The 27,125-nt window shown below is 40.9% G+C and overlaps 3 protein-coding genes across 3 annotated transcripts; 2 read left to right on the top strand and 1 right to left on the bottom strand.

The window, feature by feature from the left end:
* Nucleotides 1-3,429: 3,429 nt before the first annotated feature.
* On the bottom strand, nucleotides 3,430-11,763 carry sept10 (septin 10). The gene is made up of 10 exons (XM_034561559.1): nucleotides 11,581-11,763; nucleotides 8,879-8,993; nucleotides 8,094-8,289; nucleotides 7,729-7,915; nucleotides 6,006-6,167; nucleotides 5,763-5,859; nucleotides 5,215-5,383; nucleotides 4,998-5,130; nucleotides 4,503-4,681; nucleotides 3,430-4,033 (listed from the first exon to the last, which is right to left on the bottom strand). Exons 1-10 carry the CDS (start codon nucleotides 11,608-11,610, stop codon nucleotides 4,018-4,020), a joined length of 1,284 nt encoding a protein of 427 aa, XP_034417450.1. The 5' UTR covers nucleotides 11,611-11,763; the 3' UTR covers nucleotides 3,430-4,017.
* Nucleotides 11,764-12,786: 1,023 nt separating this feature from the next.
* Nucleotides 12,787-16,270, top strand: sowahca (sosondowah ankyrin repeat domain family Ca). Its single transcript, XM_034562292.1, has 4 exons — nucleotides 12,787-13,139; nucleotides 13,703-14,091; nucleotides 14,676-15,065; nucleotides 15,812-16,270. The coding sequence occupies exons 1-4, from the start codon at nucleotides 12,794-12,796 to the stop codon at nucleotides 16,268-16,270; spliced, it is 1,584 nt and encodes a 527-aa protein (XP_034418183.1). The 5' UTR covers nucleotides 12,787-12,793.
* Nucleotides 16,271-19,563: 3,293 nt separating this feature from the next.
* On the top strand, nucleotides 19,564-26,722 carry akap17a (A kinase (PRKA) anchor protein 17A). The gene is made up of 7 exons (XM_034562230.1): nucleotides 19,564-19,685; nucleotides 20,432-20,779; nucleotides 21,124-21,342; nucleotides 21,900-22,112; nucleotides 23,172-23,320; nucleotides 23,582-23,822; nucleotides 24,709-26,722. The coding sequence occupies exons 2-7, from the start codon at nucleotides 20,441-20,443 to the stop codon at nucleotides 25,612-25,614; spliced, it is 2,067 nt and encodes a 688-aa protein (XP_034418121.1). The 5' UTR covers nucleotides 19,564-19,685; nucleotides 20,432-20,440; the 3' UTR covers nucleotides 25,615-26,722.
* The last annotated feature ends 403 nt before the right edge of the window (nucleotides 26,723-27,125 follow it).

Below are 27,125 nucleotides of genomic sequence, written 5' to 3'. Positions count from 1 at the left end.
CTCACCCTGCCATTTTGAATTAGATGGCGGCCATATTTGTTCCTATGGATACTTGTGTGTGTGTTTGTTAGTGTGTGTGCGTGGGTGTGTGTGTGTGTGTGTGTGTGTGCGTGTGTGCATGTACGAGGGGAGGGGGCCTCTGTATGTAGCTCTTTACATAAAAAAGGAACTTTAAGGTTTGGTGCAGCGTGGAACCTCATGCCTCACTGAGTGGGGTTCAAAACAACGGTACAGCGAGGAAAACAGAAAAAAATTATATATATTATTCTATATTGTGCAGAATATTTATAGGCCTTTTGTGCCATCAAAGTCATGCTCTGCGCTGGCCATGCAGCGCTCTCTACCATGTGATCATTTTACATCGTCTTGTACCGATGACCCGTGGTTGATTTGATTGTTTTTTCATGTCAAGTGCATTTTTCGCAATAAATGCCTTTGTTTTAAAACAGATTGTTTTTTTAAATGTCCTTTTTTGCCTCTGCCTGCAGCCTTATAATAGAGATAACACAGGCAGTGAGAGGTAGTAATATACATTTGTGTACTCTGGTGCATAACAAACATTACCTGTGCAACCCATCAGTACTTTACAATTGCACTTTGGAGGATTCATCCTGAGAATCAAATCCTGCTCTAATTATAATGATCTGCGCTCACTATGTACTCATTATGAGCTTATGAAGCCGTATGACCAGCACAGGTACAGCTGAGTGTATTTCTGTCATTATCATTACATGCTAGTAAGGGATCTTTAGAAATAAAGCTGACAAGCTTTCTGTCATCATTCCCTCCATCTTCTCTCCTCTTTCTCTCCCTCTGTCCCTCTTGTGTTCTCAAACCAACACTGGCATGGACGAGGTGTGTAATTGGTAATTTCAGAGCGTCGCCGGCACTCCCCTTAAATGACAACCTCATCTCTCCAGCAGCCGGGCCTGTCTTCAATGATCACCTACATTTGCATTTAGAGTGACTAGCAAAAGGTGACAAGGGTACGTGTACTGGAGTGTATGTGTGTGCAAGTGCAGGGACATGACAGCTATCTCGGAGTGTAAGTGCACACAGGAAAACTTGACACTAACGCAGAAACTCTAACTGCTATATTTAAGGCGAGCAGTCGGCAGGCAGCACATTTAGATTTTTCAGATTTCTGCAGAACAGAGATTGTTTTTTCCCCTCTGGCAGAAAAACTGGGAGATAACCACTTCTCACCCAGAGAGTAGCTAACACACACTTTTCCACAGTTTGCCTTGGTGAAATCTCCTCGGGGCTCCCTCTTCCCAACCTGCCAGGTGCTGCAGGGAATCGATCAGCATTGCTCTGCTTCACGCCAGACCTGTCTGTCTACCTACCTATCTGTCTGTCTGTCTGTCTGTCTGTCTGTCTACCTATCTGTCTACCTGTCTGTGTGCCGGCTGTGAGTCACATGATGTCCTGTATACTGAAAGAAAATATGAGAAATAAAAGAAGAAATGTTGAGTATGCGGTTAAATCAGCATTGTTTTTATCACTCAAAATCACAGACATGTTCTTTACCTATTCAACAGGTGTGAACAGAGTTCTTGGTGCTGTCATAATGACTTGTAGTAACTATTAGTGACATTAGAATATTAAAACATTTTCTGTAATACAAGACAGTACATGTGGCTGGCAAATGCAATTACACTGACTTACCATATACTTCCAAATGAGGCCCATCATCTTCCTCAAGTGGGATGCCTCGAGGACGACAGCCCTTTAAGGGTTGACAGCACTTATCATCTGTGTAAAAAGATTACAGCTGTTGAAATATCACATATAACAAAAAATGGCTCGAAATTGTAGAATATTTCCAACCTATTGTAACCTTAAAAAATACAATGACTTCATGATACGTTCTCTGAATGGACTGCTTGTTACGGAGTATAAATTGTGACTTTATTTTCATGAAATATCAGAGGTCTGAATGTGTAGGGAGATAGCACGGTTTTAAATTCTACTTGTCCATTTTCACTTGTAGCAATGCTGATTAGTACGACCAGTCAGATCTGCTGGCCACTGGAGATTCAGTGCCTTGCTCAAGGTGGGTACTGATCTTTCAATTCATCCACCTCAGGTTTGAATAGCCACCTTCCCAGTCACACGCTTCTCTAACCTGTATTTCACTATTGCCTCATCTAAAAATGATCTAACTTTCTTGTGTCTTGCATCTTGCAAAATAATCCAGGCTGTGAGCCTGTGTTTTATTACACATGTACATTTCATAAAGTTACTCTAGAGGATATGAACATTTGTGTACAACATTGTGGACACATATTTACCTCTTGTAAAACGGCCAGATTAAATTTATACTAAAAGAGGTCATAGATATTTCAAACAAATCCTGAATCTATGCACTGCAGTTTGATGGAAGCTCCCGCTGTCCCCAGCTGCTAATACCATTTCCACCACTGATAACAGGAAGAAGTGCATCTGGACTATGGAGAAAAACTGTACTTAAAAGTAATTTCCTAGTACAGATGCTTGTCATAAATAATATATATTTTTAAATATAACAATCCTTTTTTCTTTTTCTAAAAGACGCCATACTTTGGAGATAAAAAAACAGACAGGCAGAGTGTATCATGACAAAAATACAAAGATTTATTTAGAAAGGAGGAGAGAAAAAAAGCTCCCAAATAACACTGTTAATTCCTTAAATACAAGTGTATTACAAATGTGACTTTGACAAGCTTTACTCCATTAAGCATTGGTTTTCTAGTTAGGTGGATAGTTTATATCTAAGTAAGCGTCACACAGATAAGGCACTAACACACATTAAGCACTCGTGTAAAATATAAAGTGGAAGTAAATGCTAATCTATAAACCACACTTTACTGTTGTGGTTTACTCTGTATTGTTAACATAAGGGATACAGGGAAAAAAAGAACAAATAAACTATATATATATATATATATATATATATATATATATATATATATAAATATAAACATATGCTGTTACATGTACCTAATCCAAAACCAAGCGTCAGCCCCAACCTCCTGGAAAACTGGACAAGAGAAGTCCCTTTGGAACAGCAACAGGAGAATTAGTGTTCCCCCTGCAGGTTTTTGTAATGCTGGCGTGCGCATAGTTAAAGTTTTTAGCATCAAGTTGGTATTCAAAAAGAAATCAGACATAATACAGAAAATGATAAGGAATCATAATGCCCTGTGACAATGCCTATGACAACTGTTGATGCACTAAATTGGCCTCCAAAAACAATCAGTTAAGCCCTTTCAGACATGAGTTATGCTACTTTGCTGGATTATTCTACACATCTGTTAAATAAGGTCTCCGTGGCATAACTATTCTGGAATGACTTATTTAAACACGACAGGACTAAGAGCGGCAGTGGTCACACTATATTCCTCCTCACTACTGGGAAACAGCAGAGTTGAAAAAATAATAAAGCGATTGTTTATCTCTGAGGCTTTATTAATGAGACCAAAATGTGAATCTCCTAATGAAGTGCATGTCTGAAAGGGGCTTTATAATAAATTACAAGCATATCACAGATGTCCTTTTTCTCATTAGCAAAGTCTTGAGGATGCATTACAGCACATTAAGTGTGTTGTTATTATACACTATAGACATATGGCAGACTAAATGTAAGTGACGATGTCCCTTTCAATATAGTGTTGTACATATTGAAATTCTTTGATCTGTGTCCCTCAGTCTGGGAAAATTGAGAACAAAAAAAACAGGGAAGTATATGGAAAAATACAGGTTTGGTATAAAAATGAAAGGATAAATATAAAATATTACACTAGGAATAAAACCCACAAAGACAATTAAAAATATCATGGAGAAAAGTGTGTACACACAGACACACACAAAGGGTACAGACATTAAACTTTGGCACACACTCACACACTGCTGGTTTGTGTGATTTTTTTTGGATGGTTAGTGTTTGAGACTGGCCACAAAGGAATGGAAAGGATGTGGCCATAATGTCACTGGTTATACTGGTCATACTGGAGTGTTCTTCAGATCCAAGCATCTTCACATGAAGCCAGAACTGGAAGAGACCACAAGTGGGAGTTGAGAATCAATTTTACAGACAATTCCACAGAACATCATATCTCACACCATAATACTGGCTCTCTGACATAATGTGTCTGTGAGCAACCTAAATGCCCACTTACACTAGAAGTGGAAAGTTTTCAGTCAATTTGCTCTTCTGTCTTTATGTCGACATTAGATTTGGTCTCAACTTAAATATCTTATTAAGAATAAAGTATAGCAAAAAGACTAATCCAATATGCACCACATATCAGTGCCCTCATGTAGACAAATCTTAAATGCACTCAGTAGAAATCTGATTTGTTGCCCCAAATTCACTTCATGACAATTTGTCTTGTATTATACTGAACATATTGTCAGCAGCGAGTCACCAATCAGTGAAAAAGTTTGAATTTAAACTTTCAATGTCTTCAGATGTGTAAATCGATGGATCTTGAACATTTCCATGAAACAGCAGCTCTTACTTCTTGCGGTCTTTGTCCTTCTTGCCGTTGGCGGTGAGGCTCTGGGCCTGCAGCAGCTGGGCGGCAGCTCTCCTCTTGCCGAAGGAACTCTGGTCCTCGTCCAGGAGCCTCTTCTTTTCCTCCAGAGCTGATTTCTCATCTGCATGGAGGCGCTTCAGCTGCTCAAAACGACTTTGCAGCTATGACACAGAGAAAACAACAGGAGAAATCAACAGAGTTGAGTAACAGGGACATTATTGATAGTAACAAGTCAAACAAGTAAAAACATTAGACATCAAATTACTTTCCTCAAGTTGAGGTTTTGCTTTATCGCACTAAAACCAAAGATGTGAAATTGTAAAAAGATTGACTTTTTCTGTAGGACTTAGTAAAAGAAGAAACATCATGAAACATTAATGATATTTGTTTGCTCGTGAGTCATAGAAGCGAAACACAGAAGGGGAAAAGATGTTGATTTGTTTTATTCAAAAGAATTGTAACTTCAGGAACCAACACCTCTCTCTCATCCTCCTTCAGCTCCGACTCCTTCAACTTGACCCTCTGCACAAACATCTGCCTCATCTCGTCCTCTCTCTTCTGCAGCTCCACCAGGAACTCCTGACGCTTGGCCTCATACGTCTGCTGCAAGCTACACACACACACACACACCAGTTGTCAGTCATGTCAATTTATGCACCAGTCATTGTGTCCACGGAGGTGTTCATGAGCTCACCTGACGGGTTTGCACTCGGGGTCTGTGTCCTGGAATCCCATTTCTTCCAGTTTGCAACGCCTGTACAGCTCGTAGTGGTGAGTGTGCGTCTGCTCTCTGAGGTCCTCCATGTTAATGCAGATCAGCATTTCCCTGAGCTTTACAAAGTCACAGTGACTTTCGTTCTCCACTGAAACACACACATACAGTACACATATATATATATATATATATATATATATATATATATATACACACACACACATACACATATATATATATATACACACACATACATATATATATATAATCACAGCGACAGTAATGATACTTCTTTACTGTGGTTTCGCTGGCAGCTAATTCCACTGAGCAGGAATGTGGTGATTTAAAAATTAAGTTACAGTTTACTAAACTTTTTCAGCCCAAGCACTACATGTGTGACAATTATTCTCAGGGACAGAAATGTAGGTCTGAAAATTTTAACAGATGTCCATTAAATTATTGTGATTTGGCAAAAAACACACCAAGATCTTTGGCAATACAATCACAACAAACAAGGATTGTCTTACCTTGAACTACACCCCAGGGATATTGACGAGCCTTCACCATCTTATTGCCAACAGAGACTTCCTCTGTGCTGCCTACCACAGCAAATGGCAAATGACCCTACAAAAACAGTTTATTTGATCATACTTTTACACATAAACTGCGAGCGAACATGTAGAATGGCTGCATCCACTATCCCGCTACTAAAACTGAACAACATATCAAGTTTAATAAAAGAGCAAGTAAAAGGTTGTGCGTTTCCTTACATTCATCGCAGTGTTGACCTTGGCCACAGTCTCATCATCCAGGGGGAACTGATAAATTTGGACACCGTTGCTGACCAGCTCGCTCATGATTTTGATCTTAAACTTATGCAGCTCGCTCTTGCTGATGGTGTCAGCCTTGGCGATCACTGGGATGATGTTCACCTACAGCATGATGGGAAACATGTTCATGTATAAAAAAACTGATTATTCTTCATTATCAAATACGCATACTGTTATCTGAGGACTTCAGAGAAAATGTGACCTTTAATGTGATCTGTAAAAATATATACATATATTTTTAATTAATAGGAAGGAAAAGAAAAAGGCTAACTTTGGAAACTAAAATGAGCAGCATGAGATAAAAACAGGACAGGATGGTTAATGTTGTCTCATAGGGCACCAAGATATTCAGATTCTACTATCTGTTTAATGATGGTTCCAGAGCAGCAAGAGGTAAGTAAGACAAGGACCATTTCAGTGTATTACAGGTTAGGCCTGATCATAGTTTACAGAATAATTAACAAAAACTCAGTCACTAATTTCACCTATACCAAGAAGATAAAGGTATAAGTCTAATTCACTTTGTCTGTAGCAACAGTGTAGATTTGAAATTTAAAAAAAATTAGTAACGTTGACTTCCCTGAGCTTTGAGCAGAGCTGCTCCCAATGCCAATCACGTCTAGTAGCAGAGCTAAAACAAGCTTAACTTACTGATCAACAACAAATGAAAAAACATGTAGATACATTCAAATGGCCTCCATTAGTCTGACTGAAAGTACAACCAACATTATTTCACTAGTATTTGTTTGTGTTACTTTATCTAAAATACTTTCAAAATTGCTTTTAGTTAAGTGTTATACAAACTAGGTTTATGTTATTTCTGGCCCAGCAGCCCTCTCTGCTGTCCAAGTCATTCCACATTCCACTCCTGCCTGCCTGCCTGCCTGCCTGTCTGCCTGTCTGCCTGTCTGCCTGTCTGCCTGTCTGCCTGCCTGTCTGCGTCGTACTAAAGAGAAACTCGGAATGAGTTGTTGACAAGCTTCTGGGCCAGACCACACACCCATACACACATACAGAGAAAACAAAATAACGCTAGGAGAGCTGTTCCAACAGCTGTCTTAGTGACTGACTGTCTTTCTGTCAGTGCTGCAGATTCAACAAATGGCTCTTTCTGCATGTATCTGTACAGTGACACAAAAGGACAACTCGAGTGTGTATGCGTAAGGTGATTACAACATTCCAGGGCCTTTTCTGCTCCATTCACATGCAAATCCAGGGTTACTGACACTCCAGAGCAGTGAAATCACACAAGAGCACAAAAAACACGAAGTCACTACACACAGAGAGCATGGGAAAGTTTCTGACAACTTCAAGAGGGAAGGGAGGGGTTTAGTCAGATGGATAGCGACCCTTTCCCAACAGTCAGACATTAGAGGAAAGTCTAGAAACAACCACAGCACAGTCACTAATGCACATCAGTTTGTATCTCACTCCTCAGTGTCCACTGTGTTCCTAATGACAACCAAAATAATTGACAGGTCCACTCTAAAATATTGATGTCAATAGAATTCAGACCAAGAAATGCAGGCACATTTTAGATCAATTCACCATCATCTCTCCAGAAAATATCAGAAAAATAACCTGTCTATCCCCTTCCGGGATATTGACAAATCACCAGTCCGACCCTTCAAAGCACACACGCACACTGTGATCCTTTTCCTACCTTGCTGTCTAGCTTTTTCATGGTGACGAGGTCCAGGGATTTGAGTGAATGACCCGAGGGGGAGATGAAATAAAGGCAGGCGTGGACTCGTGAGTCATGGTAGTTGTGAAGAGAGCGTTTGATTTTGAGCTCTTCTTGTAAAAAACTCTCGAACTGCCTGTCGATGTAGTCCACCACTGGCTGATAACTACAGAAGACATGTAGGGGAGATCAGAAATGTGGGTTTCATGACTTGTTCATAATGGCGGAACATTTCTTACAGTCTTAAATCACATTCACTCTCGTCAAAATTCAAACAGTCTTGAACACTTTTCTGTAACTCGTCTTCACTGTCAGTCACACTCGCACACACACTCTCCTCTCACCTCTCTTGCTTATTCATCTGGTCCCCAAAGCCCACAGTGTTGACCACAGTAAGGCGTAGTCGGACATTACTCTCATGTAAGTCATATGTTTGAGCCCGCAGCTTCACTTGAGGCTCAAAGTGTGATGACTCGAAGTTCTCAAAGTTGGTATTGAAAAGAGTGTCCATCAGAGTAGACTTCCCGATACCAGTTTCACCTAAAAGGCAGAAAAAAATGGGAAACAAGCTTAGTTATTAGTTAACAAACTTTATGGTTGAGATCCAATTTAGTAGTGCGAGCATCAGAGACAGGCACTCAGACGCAAAAGAACATGCCTTACATGATTAAGTATTCCTAAAATATGATTTGTTTGGGGAAGCATGGATCAAAATCAAGCTCCAAGTCCATGCTCCAGCTGCATTGAAGCATTTGTTGAATAAGTGCCTTGCTCAAGGACTCAACGATGGCAGTTGTTAAGGAAAAGGAAATATTACTCAGTCACCCGACCAAATATTTACCAGCTTGTGTAGAAATATGAACCAGCAGGATCCTTCACGTCACAATTGCTTCCTTGACCTACTGTTCAACACATAACCTAATACTTAGAGTAATACTAAGTTAAAGGGAGTATCAAGCACAGCCATTGGTATCAAAGGGGGCTCAAGCTAAGGAGTAGCAGAAAATAATCTATAATAGACAGACTTATACAATGGCAGTAAATTTAGTTGGTCACGTAAAACAAATTTAGCGTGTATCTATGGTTTGATAAAGGTGTGTGTATTGTTTGTGTGTGTGTGACAACATACCGATGCAGAGAATATTGAAGCAGAAGCCCTGACAGATGGACTTGTTGACAAGCTGATCAGGGAGGCTGTCAAAGCCCACATGGCCGGCCAGGGACAGGGGTCGGACTCCTTTATACTGTGCAAGAAATTGAACAGAGAGACAGATCATTCTCATGATGCACTAGACATTTTCTCCTGAAATAAGAAATATGATGGAAATGTAAAAGTGAACTTTAATGCATTTCGAAGCCTCAACTTTCCTACCTTGTACATTTACATTGTGTTGTATCCAGTGCCGTAACGGAAACACATGAGGCCCCCCTGCAGAATAACCCTGAGAGGGCCCCCCCCTCCCCCCCATATGTAAGGGATAATGTATTGTCCGGCGGTCATTATCCAAAGATAAACGAACAGGACCCAAGCTTTTCTTTTGAGGGAAATTTATTCAATCAGAAAACACAGCTCAAACAAATGTATTCCAACAGAAACAAAACATATGCTAGGGCCTATCAAACAGCTTAAACAGAACATATGTTACAACAACATAACAAATATGCCTACATATAGTCGATACACCGGTAGGCTACTTTCTACAGGTTTGCATTTGAATACACATGTGCGCGTCTTTTAGCAAATCTGTGTGCAAAGTTTATTCTCTATGCTAAGGATGGCCAGACCTGACAGCCTCTCTTGTGACATGGAGCTTCTGAGATATGTTTTGATCAGTTTTAGCTTGGAAAATGACCTTTCTTACTTAACGGTTACTTTTATTATTTTGTACAGAGCCGTTGTCTTCTCAAAAGGGTTGCAGTGTTGTACAACGTGAAATGAAGTTAAACAACGATGTGGTTGTGGAGATAATTAAGGAACGTGTCCGATAATGGGCGCAGGGGGTATAGTGAGAGCATAAGTTTAATAAGGTTAATGTATTTTCAAGCACAACACATAGACAGAGCAGTACAGCTGTCAAAGTATAACGTTAGCTATGTGGTAATGTTAGCTATAGCAAACAGTACAATACCTTTATCTTCTGGCAGATGAGTGCATCCTTCACCAGCAGGTCGAAAAAGACTTGTAATTTTGGGAAGTTTGGCATTTAATTCAGAAATGTTCTGTTTTGATTGCCGCTTTAGGGCACCACTTTTAAATGTGCGTTTCATTTTTCCTCAAGAGAAATTTCCTCGTAGTTCTCCCAGAATACACCGCGGCCCAACAATAACACCAGTCCGCGTAGCAGGAGGCCCTAGTGGTTGCCTGTTACGATTGCCTTTACAACTATTATTTAAAACTTATAAAGCCAGTTTAAAATACTTTTTTTTTTATTGTGTAGCTTTATATGAGAGAGACAACTTTGAGGGATATCTTAATGTTATTACGTAATGTAATATTATTTATTTATTACATTATTCGGCCCAGATTCGGCAGCCGATAAACCGGTTGCCATGTCTCAGACAGAATCTGGCCATGTCCGTAACAGCTACACCTGGGCCAGACATGGCAACAGTGAAATGTGCCAAAGCTGGCTCACATTTGGTCGCATCGAGCCGGAACACAGCCGAGTCAGCCGACACTTAGCCGCAATACGGCCGAGTGCGCTGGCTAGTGTTGGATTAAAAAAGAAAATTGCCATGCGAGGCCCCCTGTCACTGCGAGGCCCCCCCGCAGTGCGGGGGCTGCGGGGGTGATCTCTACGGGCCTGGTTGTATCAATGCACAGTAATGACAGTGCTGGCAACCCATTCTATATCATAGGTAATGCTAATAGAGAAATGTCCTAGCAGGAATATTTTACATATCAACGGTACAGGCACCTATCTTTTTACAAATGCATAGATACATTACTCTTGTTTTGCAAACACACCTTAATGGTTTGGAATTAAAACAGTTGTGCAACTTGTGGATATTACATGTATAAGTGACTCTTGGCCACCAATTTAAAAATACCTAAAACCCTGCTCTAAACGTTATAAATCTGCATCTCAGCCACTGAGACTGACACATGAAAATAATTATATATCATATATTAGTACATTTCTTTCAATGTGAAAGCTACACAAAAATAAATCTCACTTAAAATACAGTAAATGGATAATCGCTCTCCTGTCGTCCTCCTCTGACCTGCAGAGAGCTGACATTGACCTAGTTTGGATGTGGTACGATTTTTAAATGTCGCATGATTGAGCTTCATCATTTTCTTTTTGTTAACCATGTTGTCTATGTGGGAAACACTAGTCGAGCGAGATGTCTCGGTTGGACCAACTGGCTTCATCCAAAAATGTCGCTTACATTCCGGATTTGGTGGCGCTTATCCAGCTCTACAGCCAGCGGTACATACGTGACCTACCAGTAAAACAGACCCTAGGTTGATGTGCTAGTGGTTCTACCGTACGAATGTTTAACCAAGCAGCACCACAACTATTTTCATAAACTGTTGACTGTTGTCGCTAGCTTCGTGTTAGCCAGATAGCCCACTGCGCAGTGGATTTTGGTGCAACACTGAATCCTATTTGAAAGCAAAAGTATCAGTTAAAAAGCCCTGTTGATGTTCCCGATACATGTCGCTGTGAATGGCAGATGTGTTTTGTTTTCTGTGTTTGTGTTACTTTAAACAGAAAGTAGGAATCGGGCTCGCGGTAGCTAACTTAATGATAACCATGGACACTCCCTACGCAACTGTCAAAAACAGTGCCACTTATCAACCAGAAAAGAAGAAAGAATACATACCGGCTGCGGAGCATCATCAGAGGAAGCCATAGTTTTGGGCAGAAGTTAACAACACAAATAGTTTCAGAAATAATACAACAAAGTAATACACAAAACTAACTAAAGACCACTTCTTTCTTTAGAAACTCCTCACTGTCTCAATGCGTCTACCGTCGACAACTGGGCAGGCGAGACCACTCAAAAATAAAATAGGAAGGGTGTCTATAGTTCGTAAATTATCTTTAAAGCTAATATTCTGTAAATCTCGCCAAGCTGTGACGGAAATTCAATAAGTTAAGTTTAATAAAGATTAAAATAGACGACAACTGTGTGAGAATGTAGCCAAACGATGTTAATGTCCTGCAGTAATACACCAACCACCCCTTCGTTCTGTAATGGTACAGCGCAACTTAATTTTCCCAGTCGCTTCCATGGCTCATTGTGGACTATCAAATAAAATCGTAAAGCCAATACCAACGCAACATCTACTCTATTCTGATGTTGATGCCTGGTTTCAGATTTGAGTTTTTACCAGACACTCTTACAAAAAAAAGTCAAGTACATTAGTTAGCTTGATTAGTTAGTATTAAAGACCACGCTGTCATTCACTTGGGTTTCAGAGTAAAAGTGATGTAGCCTATATCGTGAGACTGCTTGCGTATTTTGCATTTGGTGTTCGGTAAATAATTTGTAACCAAAGTTTACATGTTCAATTTGTAGAGCCTACATTTTTGTTGTCATTGACTTAGGTGCATTTGTCTTGTCCCGTATGTGTTGACCATGTAACGTTAGAACTACAGTCAATATTGTTGATCTGCATGATTACCACGTCATGTCAATTTAAAAAAACACTTAGTCATCCACTACAGGTTTTATTTATTTTTCCACTTAACTCTCAAGTCATCACTGCTTATTTGACACGGAAAACGAAACGAATGACTGTTTTTCCTTCCCTAGTCGTTTGAAGCCTGCGTTTACGAGGATCACGTGAACGCAGCATGCTATTTGCAGTGGTGAGCGGTTTGCATGGTTGCTTCAGTTACCGAGGTGCGACCCCTATCTGCCAAAGCTCGACACTCCCCGTGGAGGAGAGGAAAAGAAGAGGAAGATGCTGTCTCCGCGTCGTCACCGACCTAAATGAATGACAGTAGCTTAAACATGGAGTCATTTTGAAACGCTCTTGTGTAACTTATTCAGCAATCTTTGCACCCTGTTTGGGCCGTCCAGTCGGACGATGGCGTCTCCGTGCACGGAACAAACCGTGCAGGAGTTCTTGATGGAGAGGGGAGGGAGGGTCCAACAGATGGAGCTGACCGATCATTTCCTATCAGTTTCGGGGGAAATTGACCACTCGAAGGAAGGGGTGGACCGTGAGGCGCTGAAATGCATCGTGGACAACGTGGGCTTTGTGAAGGTGGAAAACGGCGTGACATTTGTTTGTTTAAACACTGAAGGCAGCGCGGAGTCGGTGATGCGGACAGACACAGGCGGCCACGATCACGCGGAGTGCAATGGCAATATCCAGGAGACACTGGACAACAACTATGTCAACGGCAACCCTGACACCGGAGAACAAACAGGTGAGTCACGCGCACATTTTGTTATCGTTTGTCAATATTTTTGTCCATGATTCATTTGTTTAAAATATCCTCCGTTTATTCCAAATCATATATGTTAGTAATTTCGCTATAATAATGAAAAATGATAACGCAATGTCCACATATTTAAATATTTGCTGAGATTGCATTGTCCCGCATTGGTTTGTTTATGATTAGCCACATTATAAAGTTTCACTGTTTTTGAAGGCCAAGACTACTACTACTACTACTACTACTACTACTACTACTACTACTACTACTACTACTACTACTAGCTACTACTATACTGACTTAGACTGAAGTTGTCCAAATCAAATGATCTGGACCTTTTGATTTCGACTTGTCTTTTGCCAACAAATCACAATAACTCAGAATAATGATAACACAAAGACATAAAAAGTCTAGCCGTGTGCAAATCACGTGAGAATGTCAATTGGAAGGTTGGATTGGAGACCATTCAAGTTAAGATTGTGCCATTGACAACTACTTCATACAGTGTCAAAGCTAAACGACCATGACAAAACACATGCCCAATTGTTCCACAGGAGCAACCAGCTCCTTGGCTGCCAGCCTGGACAATGACAAACAGTCAAATGGCAATGGGCAACCTGCAGCCCCCTCCCAGAATAATGAGACCCACACAGCTACTCCTACATCTGGTGGAGGTGGGGAGGTAAAGCTAAGGGAGAGGAGAAGACGGGAGTCCGCCCCTGTGATTGGGATTGCGGATCTGGACCAGGCTCACCCTGCAGGGTCTCACAGCCAGCAGGTGAGAGGGGCGCGCAGGGTGTCCAAGGGTTCCCAACGGGCCTTGCTGACCAGCTGCCTATCCGAAGACAGCGCCTGGGAAGGGCTGGACTTTGTTGGAGATATCCACACACCCAAGGGAAGTCGCAGGAACTTCATTGAGCTGATGATGAGTAGTTCCCCTCAGGTAAGTACACTGCGTTTCTCTGTCATGAAAAAAAAAGCTGCTGCACTGCTTCCTTAATGTTAAACCTTGGACCATGTTATACATTTTGGCCACAGCTAAAGCAGCCATGTCACATCAGGTGTTTTGTGTTTGTTCGTGCACAAAAACATCCCCCTGCCTTTGCTGCTGTATAACTTGCAGCATGGCCAAGAGCGCAGCGTGATGAAAAACACCATTTGGGATGTAACCAGAAATGCAATATTCATGAGGTGTGACTCCACAGCTGTAGCGTTCTGTCTTATATAACTGGGAGACACGGTGATGTAATATTGCCGGAAATCTAAGGCAGTTTGACCTATTACCTCCATTTATTTATCATCATAAGACTATCACCAACACGTTTTTTTTTATTTCCAAACAGATTTGTTTACTGTGGAAGGTTTCTTTATACAATTAAAATCAGTTTGATAGTGTACTGTGATAAACAGTGGTGCTTTTGTATATTTGTTTTGCCTCTCACAAATATTTGGTAGTTTAAATGTGGAATTATGTACAGTGCCTGTAAAGAATGCACCTCATTCATTCCAATGTTTGTCCCTCTACAGGTTCGGAGGTCTCTGATTAACCGTGGTTCACGCCTCCGAGACTCAGTGAGGAGTGATGGAGATTCGGCATCGCTCCTCTCCTCAGCCACTGATGAGGACTGTGGGTCAGTGACCCTGGACCCACTGGAACATGAATGGATGCTGTGCGCCTCAGATGGACTGTGGGAAAGCCTGCAGCCCCTGCTCGCTGTGGAACCCAGCCTCGTGGCCAAGAGAGACTTTGTCACTGGCTTCACATGCCTCCACTGGGCGGCCAAGCAGGGCAAAGCAGAGCTGCTCACCCAGCTGCTGGTCTTCTCCAAGGAGAACGCTATACCTGTGAACGTGAATGTGAGATCAAGTGCTGGATACACACCGCTACACCTGGCAGCTATGCACGGACACACACAGGTGAGTTGCGTGGATGGTGGTGTCATGTGTTGTCTGCTCAGTGAAGCAGCAGATGGTTGTATCCGCTCTGTTTGCCCCAGCTAGAATAATTTGAATTCCTCTTCAAAACTACAAACGCATCTATTTTGTATTAACTGTTTTATCTATTCTTTTTACACAAAATTAGTTTAGGAAAATGTTGGTGTTTTTTTATTTATCATTATAGAAATCCTTTTCTTGTCAAATGGACTTTCTCTCGCTAATAATTGAATCCAAGAACCCATTTTCTATAATTTTCAAATGATTATTTGGGTAAAGACCTAAGAACCCAATGAAGCCTTCCTTATGTACATTTTTTTCTTCTTCTTGATTGGACAGGGCTCATTGATCAACCGATACAAAATTGGAAATGATTCAGAATTAGCCTAAACAGCTAATCTGTATCTGTTGCTATTGGCCCGATAATTAAAAGGCTCCCTAAGTATGTTATACAATTAATATAGACAATGTGCTTAATATCATCCAACCAATAATGCTACAGTATCACACGTTGTAGATGGCTACCATCCATACCAAATAAGGAAAAACAAACATGCAAGGACATAAATATAATAATGGACTGATCAACTCATTAACTGGTGTCCTACTATTGACATGCTTGATTATTGATGAAAACAAGGTGCCAGTAAATTCTGCGGAGGTAACAACACGATTCAGTGTCTGAACTGTGTCTCTACTGTGTGTATTTAATGAGCTGTGCTTGACAGGTGGTGCGTGTGTTGCTGTCCGACTGGGAGGCAGACCCTGAGGCTCGAGACTACAGTGGGAGGAGAGCCATCCAGTACCTGTCCCCGCCGCTGGCTGCTGACCTGCAGAAGGAGGGAGTGGTCACATCACCGGGGGCCGAGTCGGACAACGAAAACACCAACAGCAGCAGAGTGCGCGGGTGGCGATTTCCCAGAGTTCTCCAGGGCAATCTGAACCCACTGCGGCTCCTGAACCCACCCCCCAGGGCAGCAGAGGAAAGAGTCGTGACTGAGAGGACCAAAGGGGGGATGCAGAGGAAGTCTTCTCTGAGTCGACTGAACGCCCGGCTGCAGCGAGGACGACACCGTGCCCAGATCATCCACAGCGTCTCCTTCAGGGACACGGGGGAGGTGGGAAGAGGAGAGGAGCTCCCCAGCAGCCCTCTCCGAACGCGACCACTATCCAACTTGTTTGGATGAAGTTATACAACTCTGTGACACCTTTTTATAAGCTGACATGTGAGGTGGTTTTTTGATCAGAGTAACCAAACACATCCTAATTGATTTTAAGGTTTATTATTATTGGACCACAAGTGTATATTCTTTCTGAAAAATCAAACTTATTTTTGTTCCTATTGCAATTAATATCCTGTTGTTGATCGCTGAGGGCAGGTCACAGTTTATGTAGCATTTTATTTGCATATCATTTTGTTATGCTCACTTAGAGTTGGTAGCAATCAATACACTATTTTTATTTATTTAATACTTTACACTAGAACTAAGACTGTATCAGGTTTTCACTTTGGAGGATTTGAAAATAACACTTTGGTGTCTGACATAGTAATCTAAAAATCTTGTTTTTGTTTGCAGAGTAAAGTAATATATTCATAGAACTAATTTTATATATTTCAACCTCCTTTGATTGGGTGGTGCTGTTTTTTTAATGCAATTCTGTAATGTGAATTTTAATTACCAGATTTCAGTATTAAAACTGTCGTGAACACAGAATTCTTGTATGTCCAAACAACCATGTGCACTTGTCACTTTGAAGAGTTTGTGATTATGGGAGGAACCTGCGAAACTAAAACCATGCCAGTGGTTGATGATCCCATGTCATACTTGTATGGGGCGATCAGATTGTTACACACTGAGATGTATAATGCACTGTACTGTATATCTAAAAGTACAATGTGATTATCCCTTTTTATAGTTTATACCAAAACCGTGGCTTTAGTTATGTCCAAGTATTTTAACGACTCTCATCAGTTACACAATCGGACTGTTTTACAGGATGTGAGCATATGGGGAACTGGTGTGGATCATAATTTACCTTAAATCCTCTGGCTCTGGTATGCTCATTGTTATATTCCTTCTTTATGTTGGAGTTTAAGCAGTATGGGCCTCTAATAGTAGATTGCAGTGTTTTTGTGCAAATCTCTATGACTATTTTTACCACATTTATCTGAAAGAATCAATTGAAATAATCACACAGATTCCGTATTTCACGCTGGATTGGCTCATGTCAAGATCTAATCTAGTGAAAAGGTATTCAGGTCAAGGTCTTTCTATTGACAAACAGCATAGCACTGCTTACATTTCTACAATTAATATGCAATCAATTAATATGAACCTTATCACTCTGGACCAGATTTGATCTTTAATAAATTGCTGTTTCAGCCTCCTGTATTGCTCTAACCTTGCATGAACACATTCATTTGTTCATTAATCACGTGTGCCATCTGTGGATAGTAAAGAGTTTAGAGCAGAATGTGCTGTATGTTTAGCTGATGAGCACATTGACTTTTTGACTGTTTTCCAAAATGTGTGAACCTGAATATCGGATCAACGACTATCCTAGATTTCATGAATGTTCCCTTAGTATTTTGTATCCTTTGTACTCAAATCCTTTAGGGCTTCATATTGACTAGAAATGTATTGTACAAACCTACTTTCATGTCACTTTTTCAGATGCACGAATAGGGGAAATGTAAATTCTTTCCACTGTTCATTTCTATGTCGAAAAGTAATTGTTTCTGTCTTCTTTCTGAAATTATGTGACGTTATGATGTGATGTGAATACACTGTTACTAAGCCACTGCCATCTTTGTCTTCATGTCTTATCATTGAATATGAAATAAAGCAAAAATGGTTTGCATAAAAGTAAAGTCAGTGGTCTGTTAAAGTATGCTGTTCAAAGCAAACACATCTGCAGAATATGTACAGTAGGTACGGAGAATCAGTAACAAGGATTAAACGTGATGGTCAGAGTTGTTATAATGTATACAATCATGAATGCTCGAGTCAGATTCAACTACAATGGACAAAAGCTCCTAATTAAGCAGGCTATTTTGTGTGCCAGTCATGCTGACACCAAGTGATTGTCCCTGTCTGTTGGTGCTGAATAATTGATGATCTGATCATATACAGTACAGCTACGGCTTCCTGTCCACAAGCTGCCCATGTAATGTTGCTCCCAATATATTCACAGACAGTCCTCATTCTGCACCTGGTGTGTGTGTGTGTGTGTGTGTGTGCGTGTACTTCTATTGTTACAAAGCAAACATCCCCGCAAGATTAATGACATGTTTAGTTATCTGATCTGACCTCTAAGTCTAAACTGGTGTAGTTTTTTTTATTTTTATCAAATGCAAATTCACATTTAAACAAACAACAATTTAAACTACTAATTTTGTTGTTTTTTGTTTTACTAAGTTTCATCAGTATTCTACGCATATTAGAAATGAAGGTTTAAACAAGGTTTACTGAAGTCACGGAAGGGATAAGCTTTTTCCCGGGCTGGTTTTTTATGCTGTATTGTATCTGTGCTGTATTGTATCTGTGTTGTCTGGACTGTGCTACTGTCTCTTGGCCAGGTCATCATTGAAAATGAGAATTGGTTCTCAATTGGTTTTACCTGGTTAAATAAAGGTCAAAGGTAGATCCCTGCTATAGACAGCCTCTCTGTTAGATGACTGCCGATCGGGACAGAGCAGAGAGGCTATCTGACTGCAGCTACTGACCTACATACAAAGTGAAGGGAGAATGCCTATTATGTAAATTCCTCTGCCGTATTTTCAGGGAAACCGTGTTGACTTTTTTTGCCTGGGGCCTCTGCTGTCGGACTAATCCATGTCCAATATATCCCCATCTCTCACTCTCTCCACAAACAGTTACCACAGTGATGATGACATTCATAAGCCTAACTTGTGACTAGCAGTGCAAAATGGCCATCAGTTTAGTAACAAAATGTGCACTGTCTGCCGGATGTTTTGTTGTCTTGTGAGATAGCCTACAGTGCCAATAAAAAGTACTCATCCTATTTACTGTATATCTGTACAACAGATTTATTTAGGATTTTTAACGCTAAATTTCAGAAAAAAACTTGAATGTCAAAGGGAAAACAGATCTTGATAAAGTGATCTAAATGAATTATAACTATAATATAAGAAATTACTTTACGAATATTATGTGAATTTCCAGTCAAGAAATTTTTACTTAAATATTAGTCCAATAAACACCCAAAACGTATTTGCCTCAAGGGGCTTTACAACTTGCATAACAGTCTTGAGACACAGGGCAGGGTGTCGTATTATTTCAACCAATTGTTACCTATTGACTACACACAGATGATCTCCATATAACGTATTCGCGTCGTATGACTCTAAAACCAAGTGGAAGCAGCAGAAAGACATATGATTCTGTTCTCTTGCTTCACACATCTTCCACACGGTGTAGCTGTTCGGAAACCACGCCGCCGTGGTTTCTTTCTGAGGTCAAAGTTGACTGCATGCGGAAGACGCTCTCTGGGTCTTTCTCTATGGTTTGGTTTAGCTCTCTATAAATCAGTTACGTTGGAATACGTTTGTTGATTTTCTTGGAGGTTAACCGATGCCAGGTAGGTGGCGGTGAAATCTTATATGATATCCAATGGATGTTTATATAGGTTAACGTGAAACGCACTCGGACGTTGTGTAAGAGCGAGAGAGAGAGCGAGAGAGAGCGAGAGAGAGCCGCTTACAAACCACTTGAAGCTAACATTAACTAGCCTACAGCTAACACCATCTAACGTTAGTAATCAATGTTAATGATAACGACACAAATGTCGGTTGTTTTGTATGAACCAGAACAGTTTTCTCGTAACGTTAGCTGCCTAGCTTAACAGCTGAAGTGATGTTCAACGTATTCTTTGGACTGTTATCGTCAGCTAACGTTAACGTCAGTCATTTGTTACACGAGTACTGTGAGTTAGCTTAACTAACTAGTTAACGTTAGCTAACATATTTTACACGTGAGCATGTAACCAACAGGAGTTTGTTAGCGTCCCGTTTTCATTCGCTTGAATCGTTAAATAGAGAATATCTCGTTGTTAGTAAAAGCTAACGTTACCTCACGTAACGTAGCAACGTTAACGCTAATCATCTTTAGTTAAGTTAACTAACGTTAGTTGTTTGAAGATTAGCAGTTTGATGCGACAGCGCTACAGATATATTATTAACACACCATCATTTGTGGTTGTTGTCATTAACGCTACATTGAAAGAGCGAAAGAACCAATTAGTTAGCTAGTTAATTCATCCCGTGTTATTTCAAGAGCGGCTAACATGTGCTAACCGTCTTCATTGTCTCTTCGACCTTCCTGCAGCTTCCCCTCATGTCTGCCACAATGACCACCATTGTCCATGATACTACAGAGGCAGTGTGCTTCTCCTCCGAGCACAACCTGTACCTCAAGCCCATTGCCAAAGTGACCATCAGTGTGGCTCTGCCGCAGCTCAAGCTGCCCGGCAAGAGCATCTCAAACTGGGAAGTGATGGAGAGGATAAAGGCCATGGTCGCTCCAGAGCAGTTTTCAGCCCTGCGAATCTCAAAGAGCACGATGGACTTCATCCGTTTTGAGGGCGAGGTGGAAAACAAGACGGTGGTCAAGACCCTGCTGTCTCGTCTGGATGGGAAGAGCATCAAGCTTAGTGGATTTACAGATGTCCTGAAGGTGGGGCTGACATTATTGGATGACAAACCCCATGGTGAAACTTTGCTGACAGTTGTTTCTAATATTTTGCTCAGCTCGTTTATACCAATGACAGTCAATACAGTAAATACGGGAAACGCCTCTCTGTATAGTGCTATGCAATTACACCGTACCACAAACTACAACCTTCAAAATAACCATTATTTTTGAATCAACACCTCTGAAACTGTGTCGTCAGAAACTTTATTTAAAACCGTATATATTCCAGAGCTGTTGTATTGGAATACTGCAGTTTTATAAACGTGTACATAACATACTGGCAACTGAATATGTATATCAACCCTTCTCTCCCCCTCTTTTTTTAGGTTCGTGCGATAGAGAACAAAGTGGACTTCCCGACACGTCACGACTGGGATTCCTTCTTCCGCGACGCCAAGGATATGAATGAGACTCTGCCAGGAGAGAGGCCTGACACCATCCACCTCGAGGGACTTCCTTGCCGCTGGTTCAGCCAGAAGGACAGCCCGTTCCCAGACCGGCCCTCTGAAGATGTCCTAATTGCCGTCTTTCAGACATTTGGCAAGGTGAGCCACGTTTCTGTTTCTATTTTTAACAGGAAATTAAGACATTCACATTACATTACATGTTAGTTTGAAAAAGGTAATGCCTCGCTGGGCTGTAAGACATAACTATTGCAATTAAATTGATTTTGTATAGCCCAAAATTACAAATTGGCCTCAGAGGGCTTTACAATCTGTACACATACAACACAAGCAATGTGGCTTTTGCTGCACATATAACATACTATGCAGGACATTTATGTTAATTTATTATAGCTTGTATTACCATATACAATCTTTGTAATTAGTTTTTTTAGAGCACCAATGCTTACTTATAGTGACATGAGTGGGGCTGGAAAGGAACTGATGTGTGGATCTGCAGTCCCTCATGAAACTGGTTGATCCTGCATGTATTGGATTTTTTTATATTTAACTTTCTTTCACTTAAACAATATAATTAAAAGAAGACACCAAAAGTCATGTATATCATATTGCCACATCATTGATATTAGATATTAAAAGACTGAGCCATAAACACCATTGTATTTGATTTTGTCAATATGCCACCTTTTTGATTGTAGGTGCGAAATGTTGACATCCCCATGCTGGACCCATACCGGGAGGAGATGCTAGACAAGAACTTCAACACATTCAGTTTCGGGGGTCATCTGAACTTTGAGGCTTATGTCCAGTTCCAGGAGTACGGTGGCTTCACCAAGGCAATGGACACTCTGCGCAGCATGAAGCTGATGCTGAAAGGAGACGATGGAAAGGCAGTGGCCTGCAACATCAAGGTACTGCAGCTTCTCATGGTCGTGCACTGGTCTTGTTAATGGTTATAGCAAGAACACAGTAAGGAATGATTATTAATGTTCTCACTTATTGGACTGAAACATTTAAAAATGTCTTTCCAGAATATGAGTTGATATTCCTTTTCTGAGCTTCACCACCTGGTGTTATGCTTGATTTTAAGTTTATTTTAATTCCTAAATAAATTCAACCCTAGAGAAATCGATCAGTCCAAACTAACAGGAAAAGTTTCTGGAAAACTTGTGACTATGGGCATGTAAGAGATTTGCATACATTTTTTTTTATTTTACATTTGAGGCAACAAGTAAAGTGCAACTGCTGTAGTGATATTGCAGATTTTTATAATTAGATTATGTTGTTCAGAGACGCAGCTTTAAGACCTTTTAGTGGAATGAGAATTAAAGCTGCTTCATCATTCTTTTCAAGGTGATCAGGGTAGGGGAGAGTCAGAGGTCTCGTAATTCACAGAAATCTAAATTAGGTTAGAGGAAGCAAAGGAAGGTCTATATAAAGGGAAAGAAGAAGAAGAAGATGATACTTAAAGTTGATTATCTCCTTAGATTACATAAGTAAACAAAGAGAAAGCATTTCACAATATCACCAGCTATTGCCTGAACATGAAGGGCTTCATCTATCTTGCATATGACATAAAGTATTTTAAACACAATGACCTTCATAACCCCACCTGATGATCAGTATTGTACTGAGTCAGTTTTAACCAAGATTTCTACCATCTGTTCCTCACTGGAAGGAATGACCTGCCATGCGAGAAAAGCCCAAACCCATTTGTTTGAAATTAGTGGAGCGCTGAATCCGTCTGACTCTAATTATTTTACTCTCTATTTTGACAAGATTGTTGAGTCTGGTTTTACTGGACAGGCTGAAATTACCACCACGGCAGACAAGATAGTACAGATACATTAAAACTCCAATAGAACATCATGAATGCTCAAACACTAAGAATTTTTGAAAAAAATATTCTTCCATGATAATTAGTATCTTTTTGTAAACTGTATACCGGTACATATGTGTTTTTTCCCCAGGTGGCCTTTGACACCAGCAAGCACTTGAGTGAGTTGGCTCTCAAGAGGAGGGGCCTGGAGAGGCTGAAGTTACAGGAGCTGGAGAGGCAGAGAGAGGAGCAGAAACGACGGGAGAAGGAAGAGGAGGAGCGACGTAAGGAAGATGAGAGGTATGATGGGAAACGAAAGGGAAATGGAAAGCTGGTATTTTAAGTAGAACAGTCACCCCAAATGCATGGTGCTGTACTACTGCATTCATATGTTATGGTAAAGAGTTCATTTTTAGTATAATATTGAGTGAATGACAACAAAATTAAATTTAGCTCTTACTTTACTGAGAAAAGCTACGCAGAACCATTTGACTAGAGGTCCAAGCAAAAAGTTACCAGCAATAACGGATGATCATGTAGGAAAATGTACCTTTTGTTCAGGAAACAGAAGGAGCAGGAAGAGGAGGAGAAGGAGAGGAGGAAGGAAGAGAGGATACGAAAGCGAGAGCAGAAGCTGCGGGAGAGAGAGGAGAGGAGGAACCTGAAGAAGGTGCGGCGACAGCAGGAAGAGGAGCAGAAGAAGCTGCAAATGAAGATTGCCATGGAGGAGAGGAGGCTGCTGTTGGCTCAGCGCAATCTGGAGTCGATTCGTCTCATTGCTGAGCTCCTGGCCAGGGCCAAGGTACGGCATGTACACAATGATACACAATACATCTCAGAATGGATAGACACGCACATCCACAGGGGCCACTGGCTCAGTGTTGAGCAGGGTCGTGCTTTAATCAGAGGATCGGCGGTTCAATCCCCGGCTCCGCTAGACCATGTCGATGTGTCCTTGGGCAAGACACTTAACTCCAAAATTGCTCCTGTAGCTGTGTCTACGGTGTATGAATGTGTGTGAATGTTAGTTACTGCTGATGTGCAGGTGGAACCTTAGTTCCTCCCATCAGTGTATGAATGGGTGTGAACGGGTGAATGATGTCATGTAGTGTTAAAGCGCTTTGAGTGGTCGGATGACTAGAAAAGCTCTATAAAAGTACAGGTCCATCCATCTGGGATGTAATTATACTTTTGATTTTGATACTAATGCTGAGGTTAATGTGGAAGAATATGATACTAAGCAGTAATAAGGCTCTGACCTGTTTTAGAAATAAGCAAGTTGCAAAAGGGAAGGCACAACAGACTGACTTGAGGCACATTGTAGTGGCCTCAAAAACTTTGTCATGCTTTAATTTTGTATTGTCTACGATTGAGTGTGGTCGCATTATGCAACGTACAAACGTTTAAGAACAAATACTACTTTGATATATTTGTCCGTTAAATGTGAACACGGCTCTCCAAGATGTTACTGCTCTCAGCCAAGAATACACTTCTGTTTTTGTACAGTTCAAACGTAGGATTTGGTGGGCTTTACCGATACAGGCGAGCTGTTTCGTAGAACCTTTTCATCTGTAAAGTTACTTGAATGACACTGTAATGTAGTTTCATATTGGTCTAGCAGAAGATAGTGCAGTGTCTCGTCCAACCTTAATTTACATTACCTATATTTTTTTCCTCCTTCTCTCCAGGACCTGAAGCAGCAGCAGCAAGAGAAACAGAGGGCTGAACAGGAAGAGCAGGAGGAGCAGGAGCAGGCTCGACAAAAGGAGGAACTAGCTCATCTTCAGCAGCTTGAGGCCTGCCGACGCAAGCAGGAGGATGAGCTCCGGAGGGTGGAGGTGGAGAAGGAGCGAGCACTGGACCTCCAGCGACGTGAGAAGGAGCTTAGAGAAAAACTGCTTTGCAACCTAATAAAGAAGAGCAGCGGTAAAGCCACAAGACCTCCAGGCACACAGGACCAGGCTGTCCCTGTAACGAGTGAGGAGGCGTCTGATCCGGGTGGCAATGATGTAATGTTGGGGGTCCTGGGCCGGATGTACGGAGTGAAGGCAATTGAGAGCAAAGAGAAGCCTGTGTCCAAATCCAGTGTGCATTCACAAGTTCTGGGGAAAAAACGAACACCAGAGGAGAGGAGAGTAGGGGAGGACACCAAGAAAGACCGGGAGGGAAGGAGGGAAGAGGGGGTGAGGAGTGGCCACAGTAGGGAGAAAGCAAAGGACCGTAACCGCTCCCACAGAAAGAGGAGCTCCCACAGCCAAGGGAGAAGGAGGCGCTCTCACAGCAACAGCCGGAGGAGAAGGAGCTCCAGCCAACGGAGGAGGAGCTCCAGTCATCATAGGAGGAGCCTCAGTCACCGTGGCAGTGGGAGGTGCAGTCACAGCAATTACAGCAGGAGTACAAGCTCCAGCCAGGACAGGAGCCGGAGCAGCAGTGGGAGAAGCTACAGCGGTGAGAGGAGCAGCAGGCAAAGTCACCGTAGAAATGTCAGAGGCAGCTCTAGGGCCAGCAACAAAAGCAGAGAGAGGAGTCACAGCCATTACAGGTACAAGAGACACAGCAACAGTAGAGACAGGAGCAACTTCAGACGATGCTAATTATCAGTGTATTGATTTATGTATTCCCCTTTTTGTTGGGCTTTCACATAAAGTTGGAGAATGATGGAGAATAGACATTTTGGCCCTTTTAAGTAAGTAATGTAACTCAGCTTTCCTCAGAATAGGGCAGCACAAAACAAGAAATCTTGGATATTAATATTAAATCTCATATAAAAATAGAATCAACTCTACTGAAACAATATGTGTAAGTGTAGCCTGTATGTTGTGTATATCATTGCAGATGATTATAGGGCCTTGCTTTTACCTCCCTTTTTTTTTTTTTTTTACACATTTCATACTCTTGTATTGAAGCTGCTGACACATTTTTCACATTTTAAATGTGTTTATATTTAACAACTTAATGACATAACACACAAAATGTGCCATTTGTTTTTTTATATATTATACTTTGTGATGTGTGAAAAACATTGCATCAACATTTGCACTGAAAACTAACATGAATATTCAAATTTGATAAATTACATTGGATGTTGAGAACATTACCTGGCTGATAATTGTTTGAATTAAAGACTAATATCATAAGCTCATTATATTTGTAGATTGACCCGAATGTGAGCGCAACAGCCTTTTGATGTACATTTTCTGCAAGCAAGTTGTTTTTTGTGCCTGAATATAAGCCTGGCGACAGAAAATCAGACAGTGTTCTGTACTGACATGTAATTAGCATGAAGTTCCACACACTATCAGACCTGAACTTTGAAGTGGAACAACAGCTGCTGTTCCACTTCAAATGTGAAATTTCCACAGACCTTAAGAAACATTCCTCTATATTTCGGCTGACCTGCAACCTGATTTAGCAGTTCTGTGTTAACTGTCTCAAATATTTCTTGGAATACTGCTTTAGTATTGCAGCACCATTTTTAAAGATAAAGTTTCAACTTTGGAGACTGATTTTATTTTATTTTAATTTACAAATGACAAGAAGTTTTTTCAAAAAGGAAATGTGATTTGTTGAGTGATTTGCATGAAGACTTGTAAGTAACAAACAACATATTGGACCTGACATCAAGCAGTGTTCTCCTTCTTCTGTTTTGAGTTAGTGATGGCTTTGAGACCTGTCCAATTTATTAAAGACTTTTTTTTCCAAGTCTGGGTCAAAGTTTCATTATTGTTTTAGAAAAAAGCTTCTGGGATTCAAGTCAAACCAGCACAGTACCAAGTGAAAATTAAGGATATTACCATAACCTTACTAATAGCTGTACAGACACTTTTGTCTGCCCAATGGTTTTGTTGACACTACTAAATTGATATTGTTACTTGTCATGGCAAAGCCCACTTGTTCTCTGTATCGTATGCTCATGATCTCTGAGAACATGTCTTGCATACACATTCAAATAAAAAGTCATACTGAAAACTATTTTTTGTGATGCACAGTTTGATTCTGTCTTAATTGCGCAATCATTAAAAAAAATAACTTTACAAACTGAAAACCTTACGTAATTACAGTTTGCCCAGCTCCAGCTGTTGTATCTGTGTGCTGGCCATACACC

This window comes from Cyclopterus lumpus, chromosome 21, assembly GCF_009769545.1.
Source record: "Cyclopterus lumpus isolate fCycLum1 chromosome 21, fCycLum1.pri, whole genome shotgun sequence".
NCBI lineage: Eukaryota > Metazoa > Chordata > Actinopteri > Perciformes > Cyclopteridae > Cyclopterus > Cyclopterus lumpus.
Note: the sequence above shows the minus strand (reverse complement) of the source record. Positions and strands in the feature narration are given on the sequence as shown.